The 16,162-nt window shown below is 51.1% G+C and overlaps 1 protein-coding gene across 1 annotated transcript; it reads right to left on the bottom strand.

Moving 5' to 3' along the window:
- Window positions 1-3,152: 3,152 nt before the first annotated feature.
- On the bottom strand, window positions 3,153-15,786 carry LOC145340729 (carbonic anhydrase-related protein 10-like; the record flags this gene model as incomplete). Its single annotated transcript, XM_080185189.1, has 9 exons — window positions 3,153-3,656; window positions 5,265-5,442; window positions 8,123-8,277; window positions 9,342-9,414; window positions 9,978-10,073; window positions 11,545-11,730; window positions 13,324-13,466; window positions 15,227-15,301; window positions 15,726-15,786. Coding segments are annotated over 9 exons (990 nt in total), but the record flags the coding sequence as incomplete, so codon positions are not given.
- Between the last annotated feature and the right edge of the window lie 376 nt (window positions 15,787-16,162).

Below are 16,162 nucleotides of genomic sequence, written 5' to 3'. Positions count from 1 at the left end.
GGTAGGGAGTTGCACTACTAGTTAAGGAGAATATCACAGCTGTAATCTGGGAGGACACCTCAGAGAGCTCATACAGTGAGGCAATATGGGTAGAGCTCAGGAATAGGGAGGATGTAGTCACAATGTTGGGGTTTACTATAGGCCTCCCAACTGCCAGCAGGAAAAAGAGGAACAAATATGTAGGCAGATTTTGGCAAGGTGTAAAAGTAACAGGGTTGCTGTGGTGGGAGATTTTAACTTCCCCTACATTGACTGGGGCCCACATAATGCTAAGGGTGGGGATGGGACAGAGTTTGTAAAGAGCATCCAGGAGGGCTTCTTGAAACAGTTATGTAGATAGTCCAACTGGAGAAAGGGCCATCCTGGACCTGGTACTGGAGAATGAGCCCAAATTTTCAGTAGGGGAGCAGTTCGGGAAGAGTGATCATAACTCCATAAGTTTTAAGGTGCTTGTGGATCAGGACAAGAGTGGCCTTCGGGCAAAGGTGTTAAACGGGGTGGGGGGGTGGGGAAAATTAACTACAACATTAGGCAGGATCTGGAGAATGTAGATTGGGGGAGGCTGTCTGTCTGTAAATCAACATCCGACACGTGGGAGTCTTTTAAATGTCAGCTGATTGGAATTCAGGACCAGTGTGAGGATGAAGGATAAGTGTGGCAAGTATCAGGAACCCTGGATAACAAGGGATAATATAAGCCTTGTCAAAAAGGAAACATTCTTAAGGTCTAAAAGTCTTAGGACAGATGAAGCCCTTGAAGAATATAAAGAATGTAGAAAAGAACTTAAGGAAAGGGTTAGGAGTGTTAAAAGGGATCATGAGAAGTCCTTAGCAAACAGGATTAAGAAAAATCCAAAGGCATTTTATACATATGGAAAGAGGAAGAGGGTAGCCAGGGAAACCCCAGAATACTGAGAGACGCAAGGGAGGAAATTGCTGGGACCTTGAGAGAAATCTCTGTATCCTCACTGGCTACAGGGGAGGTCCCAGAGGATTGGAGAATAGCCAATGTTGTTCCTTTGTTTAAGAAGGATAGCAAGGACAATCCAGGAAATTATGGACTGGTGAGTCTTATGTCAGTGGTAGGGAAATTATTGGAAAAGATTCTTAGGGATGGATTTGCTAAAATTTGAAAGCAAGTGGACTTATTAGTGACAGACAGCATGGTTTTGTGAAGGGGAGGTCGTGTCTCACTAATTTGATCAAGTTTTTTGAGGAAGTGATGAAGATGATTGATGAGGGCAGGGCGGTGGGTGTTGTCTACATGGACTTCAGTCAGGCCTTTGACAAGGTCCCTCATGGCAGACTGGTATGAAAATTAAAGTCACCTGGGATCAGAGGAGAGCTGGCAAGGTGGATACAGAACTGACCTGGGCATAGAAGGCAGAGGGTAGCAGTGGAAAGTGGCTTTTCTGAATGGAGGGCTATGAGTAGCAGTGTTCCACAGGGACCTTTGATTTTATAGTGTATATAAATGATTTGGAGGAAAATGTAGCTGGTTTGATTAGTAAGTTCACGGACAACACAAAAATTGGTGGAGTTGTGGATAGCGATGAGGACCATCAGAGGATACAGCAGGATATAGACCAACTGGAGACTTGGGCAGAGAGGTGGCGGATGGAGTTTAATCCGAATAAATGTGAGGTAATGCATTTTGGAAGGTCTAATACAGATAGGAAATATACAGTAAATGGAAGAACCCTTAAGAGTATTGATCGGCAGAGGGATCTGGGTGTACAGGTAAACAGGTCACTGAAAGTGGCAATGCAGGTGGAGAAGGTAGTCAAGAAGGCATACGGCATGCTTGCCTTCATCGGCCGGGGCACTGAGTTTAAAAATTGGCAAGTCATGTTGCAGCTTTATAGAACCTTAGTTTGGCTGCACTTGGAATATAGTGTTCAATTCTGGTCGCCACACTACCAGAAGGATGTGGGGGCTTTGGAGAGGGTACAGAAAAGATTTACCAGGATGTTGCCTGGTATGGAGGGCATTAGCTATGAGGAGAGGTTGGAGAAACTTGGTTTGTTCTCACTGGAGTGACGGAGGTTGAGGGGAGACCTGATAGAAGTCTACAAGATTATGAGAGACATGGACAGAGTGGATAGTCAGAAGCTTTTTCCCAGGGTGGAAGAGTCAATTACTCGGGGGCACAGGTTTAAGGTGTGAGGGACAAGGTTTAAAGGAGATGTACGAGGCAGATTTTTTACACAGAGGGTGGTGGGTGCCTGGAACTCGCTGCCGGGGGAGGGAGTGGAAGCGGATACGATAGTGAGTTTTAAGGGGCATCTGGACAAATCCATGAATAGGATGGGAATAGAGGGATATGGTCCCCGGAAGGGTAGGGGGTTTTAGTTCAGTCGGGGGCAGCATGGTCGGTGCAGGCTTGGAGGGGCCGAAGGGCCTGTTCCTGTGCTGGAATTTTCTTTGGGTGAAGGGGGTGGTTTCTGTCACCAAGTGAAGCCGTTGACCTGCTGACCGGTCAGGCATTGTGCCAACATTCCAGCACCCACCCTGCCCACCTTTGACCCAGGAAAACACCACCCTTGAGACAGATGGTGACCCCTGCCCCCCCTGTGATCACTCCGTCCTCACACAGTTCATCAAAATCTGATGCCAGTCAGCCTGTCAACCGTCCCCACCCTGAGCGTCACTCGCACTGTGCCAACACAAACCACAAGGTGACTTTTGACATTTCCCCCCTACATACGGGGGGGGGGGGAGTCACCATTCCAACCCTGCCCAGAGGTCAACCTTTAACCCCTGGGGCCACTCTGACCAGACAGAGCTCACTTCCTTCGCACAGAGATCATTCAAATATAGCCCGTGCTGCCCCTTCACTCGGAGGGGCTGGAGGAGGTTACAGAGATAGGGAGGGAGGGGGAAGAGAGTTTGAAAAGGAGGATGAGGATTGTAGGGGCTGGAGGAGGTTACAGAGATAGGACATAGTGGGGTTGAGGCAGGGGGATGTGCTGAGGTTTACAGAGACTGGGAGACAGGAGGATAGAGAGGGGGAAGAATGGTGGAGCGATCAGGTCTGCGGGGAACACAGGACATGGGCAAGGGCTTCCATATTTGGAGAGTTGATCGAGGGGGGAAACCCAGGAGTGAATGGAGGAGAGATTTCTCAGACACAGGCTCAGACCAGACACAGAGAGAATTGCATCCTTTTTAATGCAAACATTACAGCAGGAGGGACTTTGATCTGCCTGTCACCCCCTCAGGGACGTCCCACTGCATCTTGCACACGTGGCAGAAAGCTGCACGCACTGTCCGAATGTCAGAAACCCAGCTAACAGCACACAGCAAGATCCCAGCAACAGCCACATAAAACTGACCCACACCATCTGAGAGAGAGCGAACAAAATAAAATAAAGGAAAGAGAGAGACGAGAGAGAGAGAGAGAGAGGGGGACAGAGAGATGGAGACAGAGAAGGAGAGAGACAGGGACAGAGAAAGAGACACAAAGAGAGAGACATAGAGACAGAGAGAGAGAGAGACGTAGAGAGAGACAGACAGACAGAGAGACGAAGAGATTAATCACAATTTCGTTCTGATCAGATTGCTCAGTCTTGCTGCTAATCTCACTTCTGATTGGCTGGCTTTCTGTATCTTGAGGTAAGCCCATTGGTGAGTTTTAATTCAGAGACTTTTGATTGGCTGCAAAGTGAACAGAAATGACCATTGAGAGAAGCATGATGAAACCTCAAAACTAACCCATCAGTGACTACACCCTCCATTCCCCCCAATAACCCCCATCCCCCCATTCCCATGTCTCCCATCCCCCCAATCTCACAATTCCCCCATCCCCCCCATTCCCATTCCCCCCGTCCACCCCATCCCCCGATTCCCATTCCCCCATCTCACCACATCCCCCATTGCTGAGACTTGGACAAGTTGCAGAGCTGGGCCGAGAGGTGGCAGATGGAGTTTAATGCGGAAAAGTGTGAGGTAATTCACTTTGGCAGGAATAACAGATGTGTAGAGTATAGGGCTAACGGTAGGACTCTGAATAGTGTGGATGAACAGAGGGATCTAGGTGTATGTGTACATAGATCCCTGAAAGTTGGGAATCAAGTAGATAAGGTTGTTAGGAAGGCATACGGTGTCTTGGTGTTTATTGGTAGGGGGATTGAATTTAGGAGCCGTAACGTCATGTTGCAACTGTACAAAACTCTGGTGCGTCCGCACTTGGAGTATTGTGTGCAGTTCTGGTCCCCACGTTACAGGAAGGATGTGGAGGCATTGGAGAGGGTGCAGAGGAGGTTTACCAGGATGTTGCCTGGTACGGAGGGAAGGTCCTATGAGGAGAGACTGAGGGATTTGGGGTTGTTCTTGTTAGAAAGAAGGCGGCTAAGAGGGGATCTTATAGAAACATATAAGATGATTAGAGGTTTAGATAGGGTGGACAGTGATAGCCTTTTTCCTCAGATGGAGAAAGCTAGCACGAGGGGGCATAGCTTTAAATTAAGGGGTGGTAGTTATAGGACGGATGTCAGGAGTAGGTTCTTTACCCAGAGGGTGGTGAGGGATTGGAATGCCCTGCCTGCTGCAGTTGTAAATGCACCTAGTTTGGGGGCGTTTAAGAGATCCGTGAATAGGTTTATGGATGGGAAGGGATTGGTTTAGGTTAGAGGGTCATTGCTTTTTTAATTGGTCGGCGCAACATTGTGGGCCGAAGGGCCTGTTCTGCGCTGTAATATTCTATGTTCTATAAAACCTTCCCATCAAATCCCCCATTCCCCCCATCAACCCACATCACCCCATCCACTCAACTCATCAAATCTTCCCCATCAAACACTCCCAGGACAGGTACAGCACGGGGTTAGATACAGAGTAAAGCTCCCTCTACACTGTCCCCATCAAACACTCCCAGGACAGGTACAGCACGGGGATAGATACAGAGTAAAGCTCCCTCTACACTGTCCCCATCAAACACTCCCAGGACAGGTACAGCACGGGGATAGATACAGAGTAAAGCTCCCTCTACACTGTCCCCCATCAAACACTCCCAGGACAGGTACAGCACGGGGTTAGATACAGAGTAAAGCTCCCTCTACACTGTCCCCATCAAACACTCCCAGGACAGGTACAGCACGGGGTTAGATACAGAGTAAAGCTCCCTCTACACTGTCCCCCCATCAGACACTCCCAGGACAGGTACAGCACGGGGTTAGATACAGAGTAAAGCTCCCTCTACACTGTCCCCATCAAACACTCCCAGGACAGGTACAGCACGGGGTTAGATACAGAGTAAAGCTGCCTCACCTTGGATGTGGAAGCCAGGCTGCTGGGTGGCTGGGGGACATTTCCTGGCCTTGCGCGCAGGGTCAGTGTTGGTGCGGAGAGTGCGGCGGTTGAGGGGCTGCAGCAGTCGGTAGTTGTCACTCATGCTCTGAAACAGCGCTGAGGGTCTGTCCTGGCTGAGTAACCTCAGGGAGTGCATCTGTGTGTCACAGAGCAAGAGATGGAGATGCTGTAGGGTTATAGATTCGTACACCTCCGGAACAACATCACTTCAGCCCCTCCTTTCCCCTGCTGGCCCTGTGATCCCCTCAATCCCCCCTCTCCTCCCCCCTTCCTTCTCTCTGCAAATCTTTCCCTATCGAGTATTTCTCCAGTTGCCCCTTTGGAAAGTTCCTGTTGAATCAGCTTCCACCGTCCTTTCAGGCAGTGCCTTCCAGATCACAACAACTCGCTGTGTTCACAATAAACATTCCCTCATCTCCCCCCCTCCTCACCCCCTCTGGTTCTTTTCCCGATCGCCTTCAATCTGTGTCCCCCTCTGGTCCCCGACCCTCCTGTCGCTGGGAACAGTTTCTCCTTATCACAAACCCCCCTTCCCCGATTTGGAACGACTCGATTCAATCTCCCCCTTAACCTTCCCTGCTCAAGGGAGAACGAACCTCCCTCCCCCCACCCTCCTCCCCCCCATGCCAGTCTGTCTCCGCGTGACCTGAAGACCCTCAACTCCCAGAGCAGGGGAGGAACTTTACAGTAAATCTCCTCTGCACCCTGTCCCAGGCCCTGACCTCCCTCTCCGTAATACTGGCAATGCCAAAGGGACTCGATTCTCCAACTGAGGGCGAGATCTTATAGAATTCCCTTGGTGTAGAAGGAAGCCATTCAGCCCATTGAGTCCATCCACTCAATCCTCTAGCCCTGTAACCCCATGTCTTTATCCTGCTAATTCCGCCAACCTTTGACTTGATTTATTATTGTCACGTGTGTCAGGATACAGTGAAAAGTATTGTTTTTTGCGCTCTATACAGACAAAGCATACCGTTCATAGAGAAGGAAAGGAGCGAGTGCAGAATGTAGTGTTACAGTCACAGCGAGGGTGTAGAGAAAGATCAACTTAATGTGAGGTAGGTCCATTCAAAAGTCTGACAGCAGCAGGGAAGAAGCTGTTCTTGAGTCGGTCGGTACGGGACCTCAGACTTTTGTATCTTTTTCCCGATGGAAGAAGGTGGAAGAGAGAATGTCCGGGGTGTGTGGGGTCCTTAATTATGCTGGCTGCTTTTCCAAGGCAGCGGGAAGTATAGACAGAGTCAATGGATGGGAGGCTGGTTTGTGTGATGGATTGGGGCTACATTCACCACCCTTTTGTAGTTCCTTGCGGTCTTGGGCAGAGCAGGAGCCCAGACCAAGCTGTGATACAACCAGAAAGAATGCTTTCTATGGGGCATCTGTAAAAGTTGGTGAGAGTCGTAGCGGACATGCCAAATTTCCTTAGTCTTCTGAGAAAGTAGAGGCGTTGGTGGGGCTTTCTTAACTATAGTGTCAGCATGGGGGGACCAGGATAACCTGCGCAATATTGGATACTAAGGGACAAATTAGCACGGCCACTCAGCCGAACCCGCACATCTTTGGAGTATGGGAGGAAACTGGAGTATCCGGAGGAAACCCATGCAGACACGGGGAGAATGTGTCAACTCCACACAGACAGACAGCAAAGGCCAGAATTGAATCCAGGTCCCTGGCGCTGAGAGGCAGTAATTCTAACCGTTGTACCACCATGCCTGGAGTGATTGCGAAATTCTTTCACAGCGATATGGGCACTGCTCACTAGACCAGCATTTATCACCCATCCCTAACTGCCCCTCCAGAAGGCAATGCTGAGTCGCCATCTTGAATCCACTGCAGCCCCGTGTGGTGTAGGTACACCCACAGTGCTGTTAGGGAGGGGGTTCCAGGATTGTTATTGGACATCAGTCAGTCCCGTATGGTGTAGGTACACCCACAGTGCTGTTAGGGAGGGAGTTCCAGGATTGTTATTGAACATCAGTCAGTCCGTGTGGTGTAGGTACACCCACAGTGCTGTTAGGGAGGGAGTTCCAGGATTTTGACCCAGTGACAGTGAAGGAACGGCCGATATATTTCCAAGTCAGGATGGTGTGTGCGGGGCTCGGAGGGGGAAATTGCAGGTGGTGATGTTCCCCATGTATCTGCTGCCCTTGTCCTTCTAGGTGGTAGAGGTGGCGGGTTTGGAAGGTGCTGTGGAAGGAGCCTTGGTGAGTCACTGCAGTGCATCTTGTAGATGGTACACACGGCTGCCTCTGTGTGTCGGTGGTGGAGGGAGTGAATGTTGAGGGTGGGGGTTAGTGTGTCGATCGAGTGGGGGCTGCTTTGTCCTGGATGGTGTTGAGCTTCTCGAGTGTTGTTGGGAGCTGCACTCATCCAGGCAAGTGGAGAGTATTCCATCACACTCCTGACTTGTGTCCTTGTAGATGGTGGACAGGCTTTGGAGGGGAGTCAGGAGGTGAGTTACTCTCCGCAGGATTCCCAGCCTCTGACCTGCTCTGGGAGCCACAGTATTTATACGGCTGGGTCTGGTTCAGTGTCTGGTCAATGATAACCCCCAGGATGTTGATAGTGGGGGATTCAGTGATGGTAACACCATTGAATGTTAAGAGGTGGGGGTGGTTAGATCCTGTCTTGTTGGAGATGGGCGTTGCCTGGCACTTGTGTAGCACGAACGTTACTTGCATTTTGATTGCGGAGGTGAGGAATGGGTCACAGGTCAATGCGGAAAGGGTAGAGGCCCTGCGTGTAGAGGGGGAGGTCAGAGGGAGAGGGGGAGGTCAGAGGGAGAGGGGGACTGAGGAATGGAGTGATCGGCCTACCTGTACCGAGGTGATGGTGATGTGTTGGTCGAGGAGTATCCATGTAACTGTCTCGTAGCAGGGAGGGGTTGTCATGGAACCTGAATAGGTGATAAACCCAAATGATTGTGGGAAAAGTTGCTCAAGTCGCAGTCCAGACAGAAAGGTGGCATCATCTGGGGGGAGGGAGAAGAGGGGAGAATTAAAATCCAATCTATCTCCACACACATCCCCCTCCCCAACACCAAAACCCAGGAACCCCTGTCTCTGCCTGCCCTCTAAACCTCACTCCATCACTGAGATCAGCAACTCACCAGACATTTAATCACAGGACTGAAACTCAGAGATACAGAGTAAAGCTCCCTCTACACTGTCCCCCCATCAAACACTCCCAGGACAGGTACAGCACGGGGTTAGATACAGAGTAAAGCTCCCTCTACACTGTCCCCCCATCAAACACTCCCAGGACAGGTACAGCACGGGGTTAGATACAGAGTAAAGCTCCCTCTACACTGTCTCCCCATCAACACTCCCAGGACAGGTACAGCACGGGGTTAGATACAGAGTAAAGCTCCCTCTACACTGTCCCCCCATCAAACACTCCCAGGACAGGGACAGCATGGAGTTAGATACAGAGTAAAGCTCCCTCTACACTGTCCCCCCATCAAACACTCCCAGGACAGGGACAGCACGGGGTTAGATACAGAGTAAAACTCCCTCTACACTGTCCCCCATCAAACACTCCCAGGACAGGTACAGCACGGGGTTAGATACAGAGTAAAACTCCCTCTACACTGTCCCCCATCAAACACTCTCAGGACAGGTACAGCACGGGGTTAGATACAGAGTAAAGCTTCCTCTACACTGTCCCCCATCAAACACTCCCAGGACAGGTACAGCACAGGGTTAGATACAGAGTAAAGCTTCCTCTACACTGTCCCCCATCAAACACTCCCAGGACAGGTACAGCACGGGGTTAGATACAGAGTAAAGCTCCCTCTACACTGTCCCCATCAAACACTCCCAGGACAGGTACAGCACGGGGTTAGATACAGAGTAAAGCTCCCTCTACACTGTCCCCATCAAACACTCCCAGGACAGGGACAGCACGGGGTTAGATACAGAGTAAAGCTCCCTCTACACTGTCCCCATCAAACACTCCCAGGTAGCAGAGTGGGAGGACGTGTGTCTGACGGTATATCTCTTCAATTTCTCCAGTGTATTGTATCTGAATATTTACTTTTGTATGAAATCCTGGTGATCATTTCCCTGCTTAACATTCGATTCAGGAAAGGATTGGGAATCTCGTCTATCTGCAGGGAGAAACACAGAGAGAGAGAGCGGAATGGACAGGAAGAGACAGAGAGTGACCGAGAGAGACAGAGAGACACACAGGGAGAGGGAGAGACAGGGAGAGAGAGGTAAGATCAGTGTTAATGTGCAATATTGTACGGACTGTGAACAATTCAGTGTTTTAGAATTTATAACCATAATTTGGGTGGAAAGGCAGAGAGTTCCGTTTCTCCGTCTGCTGCTGATACAAAGATGGATGAGAAGGTGAGTAACATTGACCCCACAGCACTGCCAGACAGTGACCATTTCCAACAGGGGGGAATCTAGGAAAATCTCTTCCACTCAGAGAGGGTGGAGGAATCTCTGGGACAGTACAGCACCCCACTCCCTCAGTGCAGACATGACCCTCATTATGGAGCTCAAATCCTAGAGTATATACACCTACCCCCGACAGTGCAGCACTCCCTCAGTACTGGCACCAGGGGGAGTGTCTGAAGTGAAAGTAGTGGAGAAAGTGGAACCAGCTGATACTGTGGAAGAAGTTGGGGAAAATTAGAAAGGTTGGAAAACAATTTAGATTCACCTCGATAAACAACGATATTATCATCAATCCATTGGGATAACGAGATGCTTCCGACATGTTATGGTAAAGATGCACATTGTAATGAATAAGATGCACCTGAACAAAAAGGAAAAATATTGTTCAGATCGGAGACATTATTTCTCTGTAATATCCCCCCTTATATAGGACCGGGCAGCCTGTTCCCCTATCGGAGGGAGGGGGGATTAACCCCCTCACCCACCTCTCCCCCATTTACACTCAGACACCGGGCAGCCTGTTCCCCTATCGGAGGGAGGGGGGATTAACCCCCTCACCCACCTCTCCCCCATTTACACTCAGACACCGGGCAGCCTGTTCCCCTATCGGAGGGAGGGGGGATTAACCCCCTCACCCACCTCTCCCCCATTTACACTCAGACACCGGGCAGCCTGTTCCCCTATCGGAGGGAGGGAGGGGGGATTAACCCCCTCACCCACCTCTTTCCCATTTCATTTAGGGAGATGGGAGAGGGTGGGGGATTGAGGGAGACGGGGAGAGGGTGGGGGAGTGAGGGAGACGGGGAGAGGGTGGGGGATCGAGGGAGACGGGGAGAGGGTGGGGGAGTGAGGGAGACGGGGAGGAGGGGGTGGAGTGAGGGAGACGGGGAGAGGGTGGGGGATCGAGGGAGACGGGGAGAGGGTGGGGGATCGAGGGAGACGGGGAGAGGGTGGGGGATCGAGGGAGACGGGGAGAGGGTGGGGGAGTGAGGGAGACGGGGAGGAGGGGGTGGAGTGAGGGAGACGGGGAGAGGGTGGGGGATCGAGGGAGACGGGGAGAGGGTGGGGGAGTGAGGGAGACGGGGAGGAGGGGGTGGAGTGAGGGAGACGGGGAGAGGGTGGGGGATCGAGGGAGACGGGGAGGGGGGGTGGAGTGAGGGAGACGGGGAGAGGGTGGGGGATTGAGGGAGACGGGGAGAGGGTGGGGGAGTGAGGGAGACGGGGAGGAGGGGGTGGAGTGAGGGAGACGGGGAGAGGGTGGAGAGCGAGGGAGACGGGGAGAGGGTGGGGGAGTGAGGGAGACGGGGAGAGGGTGGGGGAGTGAGGGAGACGGGGAGAGGGTGGGGGATCGAGGGAGACGGGGAGAGGGTGGGGGATTGAGGGAGACGGGGAGGAGGGGGTGGAGTGAGGGAGACGGGGAGAGGGTGGGGGAGTGAGGGAGATGGGGAGAGGGTGGGGGAGTGAGGGAGACGGGGAGAGGGTGGAGAGCGAGGGAGACGGGGAGAGGGTGGGGGAGTGAGGGAGACGGGGAGAGGGTGGGGGAGTGAGGGAGACGGGGAGAGGGTGGGGGAGTGAGGGAGACGGGGAGAGGGTGGGGGAGTGAGGGAGACGGGGAGAGGGTGGGGATTGAGGGAGACGGGGAGAGGGTGGTGGAGTGAGGGAGACGGGGAGAGGGTGGGGGAGTGAGGGAGACGGGGAGAGGGTGGGGGAGTGAGGGAGACGGGGAGAGGGTGGGGGAGTGAGGGAGACGGGGAGAGGGTGGGGGAGTGAGGGAGACGGGGAGGAGGGGGTGTTGGGTTGCATTTTGAGCAGGTGCTGTCCGGAATCTCTACCTCTGCTGGGAATGATTTTCCGTCTATCCAGTGCTCTGAGCCTTGTGAGTCGACACTCCCAAAGTGAAGGCGAATCTCCTCGAGGCAGTAACTGTAGGAGAGAGGACCTCCCGACACATTCACCAAATACTCCGGGTCCAGTCGGAGGGCGACATAGCGCCCTGTGTTATACATCACACCAGAGATCTGAGAGAGACAGAGAGAGAAAGTGAGAGCAAGAAGGAGGGAGACTGGAAGAGAGAGAGACAGATAGAGACAGATAGAGAGAGAATGTGGGAGATAGAGAGGGAGATAGAAAGAGAGAGAGTGATCACGCTGTATTATTAGTATATTTGCTGTTTAAGGAGGGATCGCTTTAAAAGACAGTATTTTTCTACAGAGTGAATTTGTTTCGAAGGAATACAGGAAGTGTTGAGAAAGCAGGATAATTGCTCATTTTAGCCAGGTTCACGTTTATTTAGCAGAATGTTTAATGGGGTGTTTTAAATTTTAAGTAATAGGTAAAAAAAAAATCGGTTAATGGGAGTAGAGAAGCTTGTAGCCAAAGTTTCATTTTCATTTTAGAATAAAGAGCAGTTGCTGCCTGGATCTGGTGGAAAGAAGAGGTTCTCTGTCTCTGCCTCTCTCTGTTTCTCTTTCTTGCTGTTCCTCTCTCTGCCTTTCTGTTTCTTTCACTGTCTCTCTCTGATCCTCTCTCTGTCTTTCTCTGTTTCTCCCTCTGTCTCTCTGTTCCTCCCTCTGTCTCTCTTTCTAAGTCTCTCTGTGTATCTCTATCTCTCCTTCTGTCTCTCTCTGTCTCTTGTCATCTTTCTTCCTCTCTTCACAAGTTTCCTCAAAGCACAAAGACAATTCATAAAGGTGAAAACAAGTATGCCTGGACTTTGCAAACACTTTTTAGATTCTGTAAGAGAGCTGTTGTTTGATTGGAACTGAAATAGTGATAAGTTAGAACTGAGAATTTTCTCCTCTTTAAAGAGTTGTTTAATTGTTAGAAGTTAAGTGAATTTATTTGTGATGGTACAAATGTGTTTGTGTTATAGAAGCTCCTGGGTTAAAATTACACCTGGAGTAAAACATGCTGTCCTGACACTAATACCAGGACAGAAAATTATTGGAGTCTAATCTAACAATTAGAGTTTCTGATCTGGTCCCATGATATGAGAGAGAGAGAGAGTGACAAACAGACAGAAGCAGACAGATAGAGATAGGAAGAGAAAGTAAGACAAAGAGAGGGAGTTAGAGTGAGAGAGCGTGCTGGAGAGATGCATAGAGAGAAACACAGAGATAGAGAACGAGAGAGATGGAGAGGGAGGTCAGGTTGACACACGGATGGTGCGTGGGAAAATTCAGAAACATTCCCTGTGTCCAATCTGCTGTCAGCTCCCAAAGAGTGACAGGGATCAGCTCAAGAGGAAGACAACTGTATCAGTGTGTGAGAGAGCAGAGGGGAGGGAGGGAGAGACTGAGAGAGAGAGAGAGAGGGAGGGAGAGACTGAGAGAGAGAGAGAGAGGGAGAGAGAAAGAGAGATAGGGAGAGAGAGATAGAAAGAGAGAGACAGAGAGAGAGAATGACAGAGGGAGAGAGAAAGAGAGACAGGGAGACAGAGAGAGAGGAAGAGACAGAAAGAGTGAGAGAGACAGAGAGAGAGTCGGAGGCAGAGAGAGAGAGAGAGTCGGAGGCAGAGAGAGAGAGAGAAAGAAAGACAGAGAGGGGCAGGCACCAATCCCTCCAGACAGTGTCTGAGTTAGCTTGCGATTCACTCTCTCTCCTCCACATACCTTATTTCCCACAGTGCTGAGTTTCAGTGGTGTGAGGAAGGGGTCGAAGATGACAGAACTGACATTGACATCAACAGGTGACTGTCTCTTTCCAATCGAGCACAACCTCCAGGCAGTGTTCACCAGACCCCAAAACGGGGGACCTATAGAGAAAGAACAGACAGCATGGGGTTAGGTACAGAGTAAAGCTCCCTCTACACTGTCCCCATCAAACACTCCCAGGACAGGTACAGCACGGGGTTAGATACAGAGTAAAGCTCCCTCTACACTGTCCCCATCAAACACTCCCAGGACAGGTACAGCACGGGGTTAGATACAGAGTAAAGCTCCCTCTACACTGTCCCCATCAAACACTCCCAGGACAGGTACAGCATGGGGTTAGATACAGAGTAAAGCTCCCTCTACACTGTCCCCCATCAAACACTCCCAGGACAGGTACAGCATGGGGTTAGATACAGAGTAAAGCTCCCTCGACACTGTCCCCATCAAACACTCCCAGGACAGGTACAGCACGGGGTTAGATACAGAGTAAAGCTCCCTCTACACTGTCCCCCATCAAACACTCCCAGGACAGGTACAGCACGGGGTTAGATACAGAGTAAAGCTCCCTCTACACTGTCCCCATCAAACACTCCCAGGACAGGTACAGCACGGGGTTAGATACAGAGTAAAGCTCCCTCTACACTGTCCCCATCAAACACTCCCAGGACAGGTACAGCACGGGGTTAGATACAGAGTAAAGCTCCCTCTACACTGTCCCCATCAAACACTCCCAGGACAGGTACAGCACGGGGTTAGATACAGAGTAAAGCTCCCTCTACACTGTCCCCCCATCAAACACTCCCAGGACAGATACAGCACGGGGTTAGATACAGAGTAAAGCTCCCTCTACACTGTCCCCCATCAAACACTCCCAGGACAGGTACAGCATGGGGTTAGATACAGAGTAAAGCTCCCTCTACACTGTCCCCATCAAACACTCCCAGGACAGGTACAGCACAGGGTTAGATACAGAGTAAAGCTCCCTCTACACTGTCCCCCCATCAAACACTCCCAGGACAGGTACAGCACGGGGTTAGATACAGAGTAAAGCTCCCTCTACACTGTCCCCCATCAAACACTCCCAGGACAGGTACAGCACGGGGTTAGATACAGAGTAAAGCTCCCTCGACACTGTCCCCCATCAAACACTCCCAGGACAGGTACAGCACGGGGTTAGATACAGAGTAAAGCTCCCTCTACACTGTCCCCATCAAACACTCCCAGGACAGGTACAGCACGGGGTTAGATACAGAGTAAAGCTCCCTCTACACTGTCCCCCATCAAACACTCCCAGGACAGGTACAGCACGGGGTTAGTTACAGAGTAAAGCTCCCTCTACACTGTCCCCCCATCAAACACTCCCAGGACAGGTACAGCACGGGGTTAGATACAGAGTAAAGCTCCCTCTACACTGTCCCCATCAAACACTCCCAGGACAGGGACAGCACGGGGTTAGATACAGAGTAAAGCTCCCTTTACACTGTCCCCATCAAACACTCCCAGGACAGGGACAGCACGGGGTTAGATACAGAGTAAAGCTCCCTCTACACTGTCCCCCCATCAAACACTCCCAGGACAGGTACAGCACGGGGTTAGATACAGAGTAAAGCTCCCTCTACACTGTCCCCATCAAACACTCCCAGGACAGGTACAGCACGGGGTTAGATACAGAGTAAAGCTCCCTTTACACTGTCCCCATCAAACACTCCCAGGACAGGTACAGCACGGGGTTAGATACAGAGTAAAGCTCCCTCTACACTGTCCCCCCATCAAACACTCCCGGGACAGGTACAGCATGGGGTTAGATACAGGGTTAATCTGCCAGGCGAGGCAGTGGAAGCAAGTGGCTCGATTGACCTACTTGGCACGAAGTCTCCTCCCAGAGCCTCTTTGTACGACCACCAATCATCGTAGGAGCGTGAGATTGAGAATTTGCCTGTGGGCAGAATAAAGAAAGATCCTGAATGAGGGGGAGGGACCGGCCAGGCAGCGACTGAGAATTTTCCAACCTTTCAGATCTCCACACAGCACGGGGACCAACGTGCCAATCTTACATTTTCCTGACCTCAGTCTTCTCCCTTCCCCCTCAGGGCATCCTGATGCACCTTGTAGCCAGTGAAGGACTTTGCCTGTGTGTATTCCTGTCACATTGTAAACTGTGAATTTGAACTGCCGCCCTACCCTCCCCCCAACTCCCTCAGTGCACACATCCCCCTGGATTATGGAGCTCAAATCCTAGAGTATATACATCTACCCCCGACAGTGCAGCACTCCCTCAGTACTGGTACTGGGACTGGGGGGAGTGTCGGTCTGGATTATGGAGTTCACAGCAGCAATAGATGAATCTCGGAAATGCCCACCTGATTCTGTGAATGAACTGGAGGGAGTGCCATCATTTGGAAGGGTATTGCTGGAGACAGTTTACCAGCCTTGCCTTCGAAGTGAATGCCTAACAAAGAGTGTTTGTGTAGTTTAAGGGTATAAATATACACTGTCATTTGCTGTACTTGGCTCTCGAGATCCAAACTGCTTCATTATTCAGCCCTGCTTCATAGCTACAGTGAGGGGAGAATTCAACAAACCTCCCATCAGAAGCAGTGAGATGTCTGACTGATACCCACACCCTGAAACCCACACCCTGATACCCCACACCCTGATACCCACACCGATACCCACACCCTGATACCCACACCGATACCCACACCCTGATACCCACACCGATACCCACACCCTGATACCCACATCCTGAAACCCACACCCTGAAACCCACACCCTGAAACCCACACCCTGATACCCC

Source organism: Carcharhinus amblyrhynchos, unplaced genomic scaffold (genome assembly GCF_965287045.1).
Source record: "Carcharhinus amblyrhynchos unplaced genomic scaffold, sCarAmb.v2.hapA chromosome_1346, whole genome shotgun sequence".
Lineage (NCBI taxonomy): Eukaryota > Metazoa > Chordata > Chondrichthyes > Carcharhiniformes > Carcharhinidae > Carcharhinus > Carcharhinus amblyrhynchos.
Note: the sequence above shows the minus strand (reverse complement) of the source record. Positions and strands in the feature narration are given on the sequence as shown.